The sequence below is a fragment of the Pleurodeles waltl genome, chromosome 7 (genome assembly GCF_031143425.1).
Source record: "Pleurodeles waltl isolate 20211129_DDA chromosome 7, aPleWal1.hap1.20221129, whole genome shotgun sequence".
NCBI lineage: Eukaryota > Metazoa > Chordata > Amphibia > Caudata > Salamandridae > Pleurodeles > Pleurodeles waltl.
The window spans coordinates 591296119-591309549 of record NC_090446.1 but is presented as its reverse complement, the minus strand read 5'-3'; the positions used below and the strand labels follow the sequence as shown (position 1 = coordinate 591309549).

General features: G+C 44.7%; 1 protein-coding gene across 2 annotated transcripts in view; it reads left to right on the top strand.

Annotated features, from left to right (window-relative positions):
• Positions 1-11379, top strand: part of KDM3B (lysine demethylase 3B) — an 892876-nt gene extending 881497 nt beyond the window's left edge. For both annotated transcript variants that reach the window (XM_069244431.1, XM_069244432.1), the window contains exon 24: positions 10138-11379. In XM_069244431.1, the coding sequence (XP_069100532.1) occupies positions 10138-10218 (81 nt within the window). In that variant the 3' untranslated portion in view covers positions 10219-11379. The remainder of the gene's footprint in view (positions 1-10137) is intronic.
• Positions 11380-13431: the final 2052 nt, after the last annotated feature.

Genomic DNA, 13431 nt, shown 5'->3' with positions numbered 1-13431 from the left:
TCTAATCTTCCAGATTTGTGGGTTTCCTCGGATAGATCTGTTTGCCACCCGGGAGAACTCGCACTGCCTGTTATTCTGCAGCCTCCAGTATCCGGTACAAGGAGCGTTGGGGGGTGCGTTTCAGATGACCTGGTGCGACCAGTTGCTTTACGCATTTCCCCCCATACCCTTGATTCCTCGAGTATTGAGGAAAATACGCCAAGACTGGGCCCAAGTCATCTTAATTGCTCCGGATTGGCCAAGGAGGGTGTGGTATTCCGACCTTCTCCAACTCTCACTGTGCCCTCCGCTCCGTCTCCCTCTCAGGGCAGACCTCCTCTCGCAGTCGCAGGGGCAAGTTTTACACCCCAACCTCCAGAGCCTGCACCTTCATGCCTGGAGATTGAACGGGGCAACCCGAGTTCCTTTTCTCTCCCGCCTGAGGTAGTGGATGTTATCTTATCAGCCAGGCGACACTCCACTAAATCTATCTACGCTAATAGGTGGTCTAAATTTGTGGTATGGTGTGGAGAGAGGCAGATTGATCCCTTACGTGCTCATTTGTCAGATGTTTTATCTTTTGCTTTGTCTTTAGCACAGAGGGGTTGTGCAGTGGCTAATGTTAAGGGTTACTTGTCTGCCTTGTCAGCCTTTATTTGTCTTCCAGACCAGCCTTCTTTATTTAAATCTCCAATAGTACTTAGATTCTTGAAGGGCCTTATGAATACATTTCCTCCAAATCCTTTTGTTTTGCCTCAATGGGATTTGTCCTTGGTTCTAACTTTCCTTATGGGGTCCCCTTTTGAGCCTATGCATTCTTGCCCCATAAGATTGTTAGTTCTTAAAACAGTTTTCCTGGTTGCTATTACATCTGCAAGGAGAGTGAGTGAGTTGCAGGCTCTATCGGTAAAACCCCCTTATACATCTTTTTATGGGGATAAGGTGGTGTTGAGGACCAAGGCTGCTTTCCTTCCGAAGGTTGTTTCACCCTTTCATTTGGCCCAGACAATTACTCTATCCACGTTTTTTCCTCCGCCTCATCCGTCAAAGGAAGAAGAGAGACTACACCGCTTGGACCCGAAGAGGGCGTTAAGCTTTTATATAGACAGGACAAAGGATTTCAGGCTGGAGGATCAGCTTTTCATCGGATACGTGGGAAAGAGGAGAGGAAAGGCAGTCCACAAGAGAACACTCTCCAGGTGGGTTGTTCTTTGCATTAAAATGTGTTACTCTTTAGCAAAGAAGGATCCCCCTGATGGTATAAGAGCTCATTCCACCAGAGCTACGTCGGCCTCCTCGGCCTTGGCTAGGGGTGTTCCTGTGGTCGACATCTGCAAGGCCGCAACTTGGTCGTCCCTTCACACTTTTGCGAAGCATTACTGCTTGGACTCTGAGGTCAGAAGGGACAGCCATTTTGCACGGTCAGTGCTGCAGGATTTCTTGGTTTGACCATTCAGGCACCCACCACCGAGTGCGGTACTGCTTTGGGACTCTATTCATTAGGTGAGGAATCCACAGGTAGTTGTATCCATCAGAAGAACGAGTTACTTACCTTCGGTAACGACTTTTCTGGTGGATACATTAGCTACCTGTGGATTCCTCACGGTCCCACCCGCCTCCCCGTTGCCTGTTTGGTCTAACCAAGTAATTCTTGAGTGTGGTCCTCTTGGTTTTGAGGATTGGTATATATTATGTATATATGTTTATATGTTGATATATAGTTCATATATTTATTTACTTGTAAAAAAAAAAAAAATGGTAGGTTGAATTCTCAGAATGATGTGTTTGTTTGGAATATCATTAAACATTACTATTGTTCTTTCATCTCAATGGCCTATTATTCTCAGGCACGTAAAAAATGTTGGTACTGACGTCGGCACGTCGGCGAGGACCTCTTATTGCCTGTATGACGTCAGACGGCGTCGCGTGGGCAACTGTGACGTCCTCGTCGACGTGCAGAAGCTAGGAAGAAGATTTCCGTCGAGTGCTGGCACAATGGGAGTATTCATTAGGTGAGGAATCCACAGGTAGCTAATGTATCCACCAGAAAAGTCGTTACCGAAGGTAAGTAACTCGTTCGTCTGGTAGAGACATATTCTAGTTGCAGATTCCTTACTGACCCACCCATCCTCCCCACTTGCAAACTGATTTCTAGGGACAGGGCTTCCCCATTCAGGGCCTTAGCTCTGGTGCACCAATTTCAGTATTCTTTGCGGCTCTGTGCTTTGGCGTGAAAAGAAGCTGACGTCACTGCCCTGAGGCGGCATCTATGTACTACTTCCGACGTCATCACGACGACTGGGACGCCCGCGGAGTCAACCAATGCCACCTACCAACACGCAAGGATATTTATTGCTCGAAGAAAAAATTCTAAGGTAGGGAATCTGCAACTAGAATGTCTCTACCAGATATATCATTACAGAAGGTAAGTAGCTTGTAATTCACTACCAGAACATGTAAACTTACAAGTACATGTTCTGCCTTTTAGATACACTGCACCCTGCCCTGTGGGTCACATAGGACCTGCCTTCAGGGATGATATGGATTACAAAGGGAGTTTTAGGCTTGGCAAAGGGTTTTTAATGCCAAGTCGAGGTGGCAATAAGACCGCATGCACAGGTCTTGCAATAGCAGGCCTGAAATATGGTTAAGGGTCTGCTTACATGGGTGGCACAATCAGTGCTGCAGTAGTAGCATTTAATTTACAGGCCCTGGGCACATTAATTCAACTTTACGAGGAACTTATAGGTAAATTAAATATGCCAATTGTGGATACACCAATATTACTATAATTAGGGGCGAGAGCACAAGCACTTTACCACTGGTCAGTAGTGGTAAAGTGTGCAGAGTCCTAAATCCAGCAAAAACGAGATCAGAAAAATGGAGGAAGGCAGGCAAAAATCTTGGGGAAGACCACCACAAGGCTGTCAGGTTTAACAGCTAGGCATTAAACTACATGGCGTGACCTTCTATTAAGACATTGTATGTCCTTTTATTTAAAAAAAAAGAAATCACACAAACGGGTGCCATTATTTATTTGGAACTATGGGGAGGCTTTCTGATGCAAGGAGTATGGACAAGGGAGTATGGACAGACTAATGAATGAAGGAACACAGACCTAGGTCCTTTAATAGTGAAAAAAGTGTGCAGTGTTGTACAGTGGTCTAGAATGAAGTGGCATAAAGTAAAGTGGTGTAGAGTAAATTGGTTTTGGGTAAAGTGGCATAGAGTGCTGTGACATAAAGTAGATTGCTTCAGAGTAGAGTGAAGTGGCATAAAGTAGAGTGGTACTGGGTAGAGTGCAGTGGCATATAGCAGTGACATATAGCGTGGTGGTGTAGAGTGGCATAAAGTGGAGAAGGACAAAGTGGAGTAGTGTGGCATAGAGTGCAGTGTCGAACAGTATATTGTTTCAGAATAGAACAAATTGGTGTAGAGTGGAGTGGTGCAGGATAGAGAGTAGAGGCATGGAGTAGTGGCATAGAGTAGATTGGCGCAGAGCAGCCTAGGTCAGGGTTCTGCAAAGTTGGTCCTGGAGAGCCGGGTCCATGCCAGGTTTTTAGCATATCCACATTTAGAAAAAAGATGTTTCAGAACTCTACATTTTTCTAAATGTGGATATGCTAAAAATCTGGCATGGACCCGGCTCTCCAGAACCGACTTTGCATAACTCTGGCCTAGGCAGTGGCGAAAAGAGCAGTGGTGCATAGTAGAGTAGGGTAGAGTGCACTTGCATAGAGTGAAGTGGCATAGGGTTGCACCAGCAGTGCTATAGCTGGACCTGATGGTAGGACGTTGTTTCAGTGGAACATGTTCACCTATTTGATTGTTGAGAACACACTCGTGCACCAAATATTATAAAAACTGTTTTGTCATAGGCAGTTTTTTTAAGGCTGTAGTGTAAATAATCTAGTTGTTTCCAAGCTCCTGTTTGTAGTTTTTTGAAGAGCAATAATCTGTGCTGTCTAGATTTTTATGGCACGGTCCCACTGCATGTGTTGCACATACTGAGGCTATTGCTCATTGAGTGTAGTTGTGTAGCCTACTCTTTTTGGCTTGCCAATGCTTGTTGTTATTAAAAGGGTTTGTATTCTGAGTTGCTGACTGAAAAGAGGAAAGATCATTAGTCACTGGACAGCCGCATTAAGCTAAAGACAACAGTGCTTTGATAGGAGAATCCGGACATAAATATTTGTTGCATTAGAAAGTATGTGCACCTCAACCCTGCAGGACTATTTTAAAGGCTATGTTACAGTCTCATAAACTGGAGTACAGGAGGGGCACAAGTGTGTTCCATGGGGAGAGTAATCTCCATTCCTCTTGCTTTCCTATAGATGCTCTCACTTTGAAGTCACATGAAGAAAAGTAAACACCAAGCTCCATTAGAAGAAGGAACCTGACATTTGACCTTTGTGTTTAAATGTACAGTAAAGGAACAGGGACAAGATAAGAAAAATATTTAAAGGCGTACTTATAGAAAGAGATCTCAGAAGGATACAATAAACAGGGTTTGGGCAAGGAAAAGGATGAACTCAAGTTCAACAACCTAAAACAAGAGCCAGCAAAAAAGGCAAGGAAATGGGAATTAAAAATCCCAAAGCCAATGGTGTAGTAGGCTGGACTGGCTTGTAGTGAGTACCTAGGGGTACTTGCACCTTGCACCAGGCCCAGTTATCCCTTATTAGTGTATAGGGTGTCTAGCAGCATAGGCTGATAGATAATGGTAGCTTAGCAGAGCAGCTTAGGCTGAACTAGGAGACGAGTGAAGCTCCTACAGTACCACTTAGTGTCATATGCACAATATCATAAGAAAACACAATACACAGTTATACTAAAAATAAAGGTACTTTATTTTTATGACAATATGCCAAAGTATCTCAGAGTGTACCCTCAGTGAGAGGATAGGAATTATACACAAGATATATATACACAATACCAAAATATGCAGTAATAGTCTTAGAAAACAGTGCAAACAATGTATAGTTACAATAGGATGCAATGGGGACACATAGGGATAGGGGCAACACAAACCATATACTCCAAAAGTGGAATGCGAACCACGAATGGACCCCAAACCTATGTGACTTTGTAGAGGGTCGCTGGGACTATTAGAAAATAGTGAGGGTTAGAAAAATAGCCCACCCCAAGACCCTGAAAAGTGAGTGCGAAGTGCACTAAAGTTCCCCAAAGGACAAAGAAGTCGTGATAGGGGAATAAGGCAGGAAAGACACAAACCAACAATGCAACAACGATGGATTTCCAGCCGAGGGTACCTGTGGAACAAGGGGACCAAGTCCAAAAGTCACAAGCAAGTCGGAGATGGGCAGATGCCCAGGAAATGCCAGCTGCGGGTGCAAAGAAGCTTCTACCGGACAGAAGAAGCTGAGGTTTCTGCAGGAACGCAAAGGGCTAGAGACTTCCCCTTTGGTGGACGGATCCCTCTCGCCTTGGAGAGTCGTGCAGAAGTGTTTTTCCGCCGAAAGAACGCCAACAAGCCTTGCTAGCTGCAAATCGTGCGGTAAGCGTTTATGGATGCTGCTGTGGCCCAGGAAGGACCAGGATGTCGCAAATTGCGTCAGGAGAGAGAGGGGACGTCGAGCAAGACAAGGAGCCCTCTCAGCAGCAGGTAGCACCCGGAGAAGTGCCAGAAACATGCACTACGAGGATGCGTGAAACGGTGCTCACCCGAAGTCGCACAAAGGAGTCCCACGTCGCCGGAGACCAACTTAGAAAGTCGTGCAATGCAGGTTAGAGTGCCGTGGACCCAGGCTTGGCTGTGCACAAAGGATTTCCGCCGGAAGTGCACAGGGGCCGGAGTAGCTGCAAAAGTCGCGGTTCCCAGCAATGCAGTCTAGCGAGGTGAGGCAAGGACTTACCTCCACCAAACTTGGACTGAAGAGTCACTGGACTGTGGGAGTCACTTGGACAGAGTTGCTGGATTCGAGGGACCTCGCTCGTCGTGCTGAGAGGAGACCGAAGGGACCGGTAATGCAGCTTTTTGGTGCCTGCGGTTGCAGGGGGAAGATTCCGTCGACCCACGGGAGATTTCTTCGGAGCTTCTAGTGCAGAGAGGAGGCAGACTACCCCCACAGCATGCACCACCAGGAAAACAGTCGAGAAGGCGGCAGGATCAGCGTTACAGAGTTGCAGTAGTCGTCTTTGCTACTATGTTGCAGTTTTGCAGGCTTCCAGCGCGGTCAGCAGTCGATTCCTTGGCAGAAGGTGAAGAGAGATGCAGAGGAACTCGGATGAGCTCTTGCATTCGTTATCTAAGGAATCCCAAGAGACAGAGACCCTAAATAGCCAGAAAAGAGGGTTTGGCTACCTAGGAGAGAGGATAGGCTAGCAACACCTGAAGGAGCCTATCAGAAGGAGTCCCTGACGTCACCTGGTGGCAATGGCCACTCAGAGCAGTCCAGTGTGCCAGCAGCACCTCTGTTTCCAAGATGGCAGAGGTCTGGAGCACACTGGAGGAGCTCTGGACACCTCCCAGGCGAGGTGCAGGTCAGGGGAGTGGTCACTCCCCTTTCCTTTGTCCAGTTTCGCGCCAGAGCAGGGCTAAGGGGTCCCCTGAACCGGTGTAGACTGGCTTATGCAGAATTGGGCACATCTGTGCCCAAGAAAGCATTTCCAGAGGCTGGGGGAGGCTACTCCTCCCCTGCCTTCACACCATTTTCCAAAGGGAGAGGGTGTAACACCCTCTCTCAGAGGAAGTCCTTTGTTCTGCCATCCTGGACCAGGCCTGGCTGGACCCCAGGAGGGCAGATGCCTGTCTGAGGGGTTGGCAGCAGCAGCAGCTGCAGTGAAACCCCGGGAAAGGCAGTTTGGCAGTACCAGGGTCTGTGCTACAGACCACTGGGATCATGGGATTGTGCCAACTATGCCAGGATGGTATAGAGGGGGCAATTCCATGATCATAGACATATTACATGGCCATATTCGGAGTTACCATTGTGAAGCTACATATAGGTAGTGACCTATATGTAGTGCACGCGTGTAATGGTGTCCCCGCACTCACAAAGTCCGGGGAATTGGCCCTGAACAATGTGGGGGCACCTTGGCTAGTGCCAGGGTGCCCTCACACTAAGTAACTTAGCACCCAACCTTTACCAGGTAAAGGTTAGACATATAGGTGACTTATAAGTTACTTAAGTGCAGTGTAAAATGGCTGTGAAATAACGTGGACGTTATTTCACTCAGGCTGCAGTGGCAGGCCTGTGTAAGAATTGTCAGAGCTCCCTATGGGTGGCAAAAGAAATGCTGCAGCCCCTAGGGATCTCCTGGAACCCCAATACCCTGGGTACCTCCGTACCATATACTAGGGAATTATAAGGGTGTTCCAGTAAGCCAATGTAATTTGGTAAAATTGGTCACTAGCCTGTTAGTGACAATTTGAAAGAGATGAGAGAGCATAACCACTGAGGTTCTGATTAGCAGAGCCTCAGTGAGACAGTTAGTCACTACACAGGTAACACATACAGGCACACTTATGAGCACTGGGGCCCTGGGTGACAGGGTCCCAGTGACACATACAACTAAAACAACATATATACAGTGAAAAATGGGGGTAACATGCCAGGCAAGATGGTACTTTCCTACAAATGGTACTCAGTGGTCAGAATGCATTCCCAGGGAAGCTTTCTGAATGTCCCCAAGATGTCTTAAGCAAACCAGACAGCTGTGCTCTTCAGTAGGCCTCAACCTAAAAAGGTATAAGGGCAGCAGGGTAAGTGGCACCCACTTGACCACTAAAAGTTTGCCTGGACTTGTTTAGGGATAGGAAAGCACTATAAAAATGTTACAAGACAGTGCACCCAACTACAGAATTGATTTAAAAAATAAATAAATTGTGTTATGACTCTCATTCTTGCTGGGATTCCTTGGGCCTCATATGATCTGATCTGAGGGTTGGCACTGCTTGTTCTTACCAACAATATCATTTTTTTTTTTAGAGTTGAACACGCGAGCACTCTGGCCCCTGTTGTAAATCTCTCTGTGAGCTTTTAACCACGCCCATGTCATGCCCATCAGTTTCATTGGTTCGTGGGCTTGCCTTTTAAAATTCACTTGATTTGATTTGTGAAAGGCATGCATACGTCACACCTTTTCCGGTGTTTAGCCCTCCTCGAGAGCACCAATAAACAACTGAAAACATGTGAAGCTCCATGTTTTCCACATGGCTTCTGGACTACTTTTTATTTTTTTTCCCTATGCAGCGTGATCTAGCTGGACAGTAGTCGAGCGATTTGCATGACAGACCCTGCTACATGGATAACTGCATAACTGCCAAAACGTTTGACTGCGAGCAAACTTCTGTTTCCTTTTGTGTGCTCCTTTATGCTTATGGCGTGGCACTTTAAATCGACTCGCTTATGTAAAACTGTATTACTATTTATTTTCAATTTATGTGGCAAGAAAAGTCTGGTTAGGAATTCACAACGCTAATAGCTCTAAGTCGAACAAATGCGAGACCCATTACATTGAAAATGCTTGTGTTAATGTTCCGTCGTTGCTTACCTGTGTCCTAATCCCCTCCTACTTCGCTGCATGACTAATCAGGCCACACCCTCCCTCATGCGGCTTGCCCTCTCTGTCCATCATTGCTTGTTTTCTTTTGTGTCTTTTGGTGCTAGAGGCTCATGAATTGTCAGACATAACAAAAACAGCACGCTTGCGTTTTGCAATCTAATTTCATGAGTGTTAAGGGAATTGAAACTTGGGAGGGACCGAATTAAAATCTGTGGCAGATTTCATTGACATCGCACACCTTGTTTTGGTACTCAGTAAAGTATTGATAACGATGTTATGCGAGAAAACCACATTATATTGAGTAATTCAAATTATTGTTGTAAACACTTTAATATAGTTTAGTCACGGCCCGTGACGAAACATGTGATCGCTCTTTACATGTCTGCGTTTTCGTCAGTTGTTGCTTAACATGGACCTCAGATAGCAAGAAGTAAGTTCACTGCGTGTCTGGTGTGATGCTGAGCCACCCCCTTCAGAAACTGGATGAACTATATGCAAGAGTTGACAAAACCCCCTTAATTGAAAATCCTATTTATTTGTTTTTTTGTCAGAGTAATTGTTTTTATTGTTATAATGGAGGCAGCCTGGCAGTCTCCTTTTGTGAGGCAGTAACATTAGAATAATACATTGCATGCACTTTATTACTAGGCCTCATTCAGTGTTTGTCAATTCAAAAAGGGCAATACTATTTTGAGCCATATATACCACCTTGACAACAGCTATCAGACTGCCCAGAGGTGTGCAGCATGTCATTCATCTGTGAGAGTGCAGATTATTAGAAAATATGAATTCAAAGACACTTGCTGGCCTCAGGATGGAGAGCAGTTTGTTTTCAAGCTACCTCCTGGCTAGCATCGCTGTGGCACTTTGAATCTGCTTGTTTATGTCAGCTGTTTTACTTTTAATTTTCAATGTAAGTGGCAAGAAAAGTCCAGGTATGAATTTACAACGCTAATAGCTCTAACTCGAGCAACCGCTAGACCTATTGCATTGCAAATGCTTGTGTTCTCTTATCAGTAGGTGAGGTTTCCCCTTCCCTGGGCATTTTTGGAGGGAGCAACAGCATGTCTGAGCACAAGCCCTCTCCGTTAAGTTTTTGCTATAAGCACAAATGGCTTCCATAAAAATCCATATTGCCCGTTTCCCCCAGCTGTTCAGGACAGTATATTCTGAAATATCTGCAGTTTTACTTTTTAACAATATCAATAGCTAAATAGTCATTGAGGTAAGAACATGTTTTCAGTCGAGTCATTTAATGACAGCCTGCAACCGATAAACAGCGTTCGTTTTTTCAACTGTAATGTGGTTTGTCATAGTAAGACACTTGTGTACAATTTACTGTTTGTTACAGGGGGAACTGGCGATCACAGGTTTCATGTAGTCTGAGCTTAACAGTGGTGTTAAGGGTGAGCTTTGACACAGTTGCAGAAGGAAAGTTGGATGTGCCTTGAGCCTCCGGTGGTTAAAGAGTTGTCTTCAGAACGCTAATCAGGCTGTTGGATAGCATTTTTATCTTCCTGACTGCATGTCTTTTCGGGTTATCAACATAGCATTGGTGTACTCTTAGTCACATTGAAAGCCTTTTTCCGTGAGCTTTTTGCTATAGATTAATTGTGTTTGTACTTGCAGGTAAAAAACATCATCTACCACGCTGTGAAAGATGCTGTTGGAACACTGAAGTCTCACGAGTCCAAGCTCGCCAGGTCGTAGAAACTACTGATGGAAACGTCGTAGCAAAGCAGGCTGTTTTCTGAATCCATACAATTTAAGAACTGTTTGTGCTGCTTCAAAATGCAGCAGCTTGGAAGGTGGTGTGGGGTTCAGTATTAGACAGCGTCTCCAACCACATTACCTGCGCTGCCTCAGGCTGAAGGTCTGATGGTTTCCCCGATCATTAAGCAAGCACTTTGGCCAGTCTGGTTCTTGTGAAATGGCAAGCACAGTTACACGGATGGATGCTACTTTGTATTGTTAGAAGATATCCAGTGCTTAAGCCTAGTTAGTATCCAGAAGGATTTTCCTGTCTTAGGTCGGGGAAATGTGTTGGCGGTGGGTGGTGGGTGTTTCATTAATGAGTTCTTGAAAGATGTGGAAGTAGGCACGCCACTGGAAAGTGGGCCATTTCTTTAGCACATGTAAGAGAAATCAAAAGTCTATAATTAGTCCTACAAGGTCCATCCCGGATCTAGGAAAAGGGTTAAGCATTTCCCTTTCACGTGGCAGCTCTTTGCCACCCTCAGAATTAGCTGCTGGATCCGGAATCGAAGCCACTGCTTTGGTTGAGAAGCCTACGGGGTTATGTATTTTGTGAAAACTAGGTTTGTAGTGAAACAGGTACTCTTTCATGCAAGTAGATATTTATAGATTTTTTGAAATGCCACAACTGTTAATCTGCAATACATGGAGAGGCACGCTGCATTACGTCTTCCTTTCAATAAAACTTTACAGGACATGGTTTTCAGAAATAAACTGCCAAATAAGAACTGATTTTGCATTTGGCTTTGAACAGTCCCCGGGCTTCACAGCAAGCAGATAAGTAAAACAATACAAGCATTCTCTTCCTAACGCGTAACTGGGCCGTGCTGCTCCTGTCCTAGTAATTACGATAATTTACCAGCACCGATGCTCACAAAAGATCACTTGTCACAAAAGATAATAGCTGTTAAATACCTTTTGTTCAAAGATTTTTTTATGTAAGAATTTCTGATAAAATTTCTGCTATAGTTCTTGAGGAAATGTTACCTATGTTGTCCACAAACCACATTGGTAATAGATGAATTACTTTTTCCCTAATGTACTGTAGTGGCCACCTGCAGAACTGTTTATATGTTCATGGTTCCATTTTTTAAATAATAAAAACCCTGTAGAATACTTTCATTTCACGTTCTGTATTTTTTCATTTTGTGAAGGGCTGATTAAGGTTTTCATGTTCTTATTAAAATCTAACAAGTATCTGTGTGTTTAAATGTGTTTTCTTTATGGGTGAAAAATAACTGAAAGACCGTTTACTCTTCAAAAAATACTCGTTTGAAAAAGTGTACTTGAGTCAGCAGACAGATTTGTGAACGGTGCTTCTCAGTGCATTGTTTTATGAAAGTGCACCTACGGTCTGGGATATTCTTGAGGAAACTGCAGTCAATGAAACTTAGTTTTGTGACAAACTCTTCATGGTTGAAATGTTGGCACATTACTCGACTTATAGAAGTCGGACTGACTTACTATATCCAACAGAAATTATGCAGTTATACATTGGTCACATTTCAAATGCAGACCTACACAGACGAAACAAACTACAGTACTTAACACAATGTAGAGTGAGCAGTGGGAGTAAGGGTTTTGGGCTGTGTATCTATACTCCATGGGTTACACCACTTAATTTCTTACTTCGCGTCAATTATTAGCATCATAGAAAGGGCAAGAAATATCCTCATGCCTATATAGCCCAGTGCACATTTGTACAGATCCTATTGAAAGACACTGACCTAATGCACTAATTGAACTGGAAGACCTGCAGAAAGGTTTTCCCGTCCTAAGGGAAACAGCATGTTTAAAGATAATAAACAGCCATTAGGTTGCAAGAAAAAGGCGAGATGTTAAATACATTGTGATACTGGCACATGTACACAGGTTAGGAAAGAAACCTTTAAAATATTCTGCAGGCACCAGACTGAATCTAGAAATGTTCGTAGCAGTAGTTCCGCTAGGTGGTGAGGTACGGCTCCATATTGCCATTGGTGCCTCTTTCGATGCCAACACCTGAGGAAAATCCAGTGCCATGTATGATCCAAACAGGCTTCAACTCAACCCCAAAGAAGGTCCTGCTCCATATCCAGTACTGTGTATCAGTTAGAATACAGCCACAGTATGATTCTATGCTTCCACTACCTAAGAGGTATCCTCAGAGGCTCCATTGTCTTTCTGACTCAGACTGGGAGCGTGCTTATACTCAGAAATGATGATGATGATAGAGATTAGCATGGTTTACTCCCACATTATCATGATTATTTTTACAACCCTGGACCAGGTTTAAATGGCTTTTTGGCTCCCCAACAGAAGAGATTGCTTCCTTTGCTGTGGTAATTCCACAGGCAGCGTCATAATTGGATGTACAAATGCCTTCTGATGAACTCAAGATAAATGTCCTTACAGACGTTTTGCAAGCAGGGCCAGCCTCATCTGAGCCTTTGCTTTTGTTCAGTGAAACCTTTACTGATACCTTAGTGTACACTTGGTCTAAAACCTGTTATTGCCTGCCAGTGATTAGGCAGTTGGCGAGGCTCCACAAAGTGGTATCTGGCGACCCTGATTTTCTTACAAAACGTCCTACACCAAAGAGTCAGGTGGTTCAGACTTCCACCAGCCAGGAGAATCCCAAATAGTTCTCTACAACACCCCACTCCTCCGCCGCAGGGAGTTAAAGAGAATTGAGGGAGCTCTGAAAATCAATGTCCCCTTTGGCTAGACTAACACTGAAGTCATGTAAAGCTGTTTGTTTATTGGGTCAATACACGCACTCCCTCTGCGACATCTTGCCGGTGGTACCGGATAACTTAGGCCTTCTTGTTTCATACCATTCAAGATTGTCAGAATTTGGCAGTGTGATTTCTGCTGGCCTTGATACTACTGATTTTTTGGGGCCCACATGTTGGCACCAAGGTGGTGCTCCATTACCATGCGTGGATGCATTTCACAGGTTTTTCTGGAGACATACAGGCCTCTCTAATGGATATGCATGTTGATGGCTCATTCATGTTCGGCAAGAAAGCTGATTCTGCCTTGGAATGTTTCAAAGAGAAGTAGATCCATAATATGCTCCCTAGTCCCTTTGGCTCCAGCCAAACAGTTTTCTCACCATCAGTGGCGTAGCGTGGGTTGTCAGCACCCGGGGCAAGGCAAGTAATTTGCGCCCCCTAACCCGGGGCA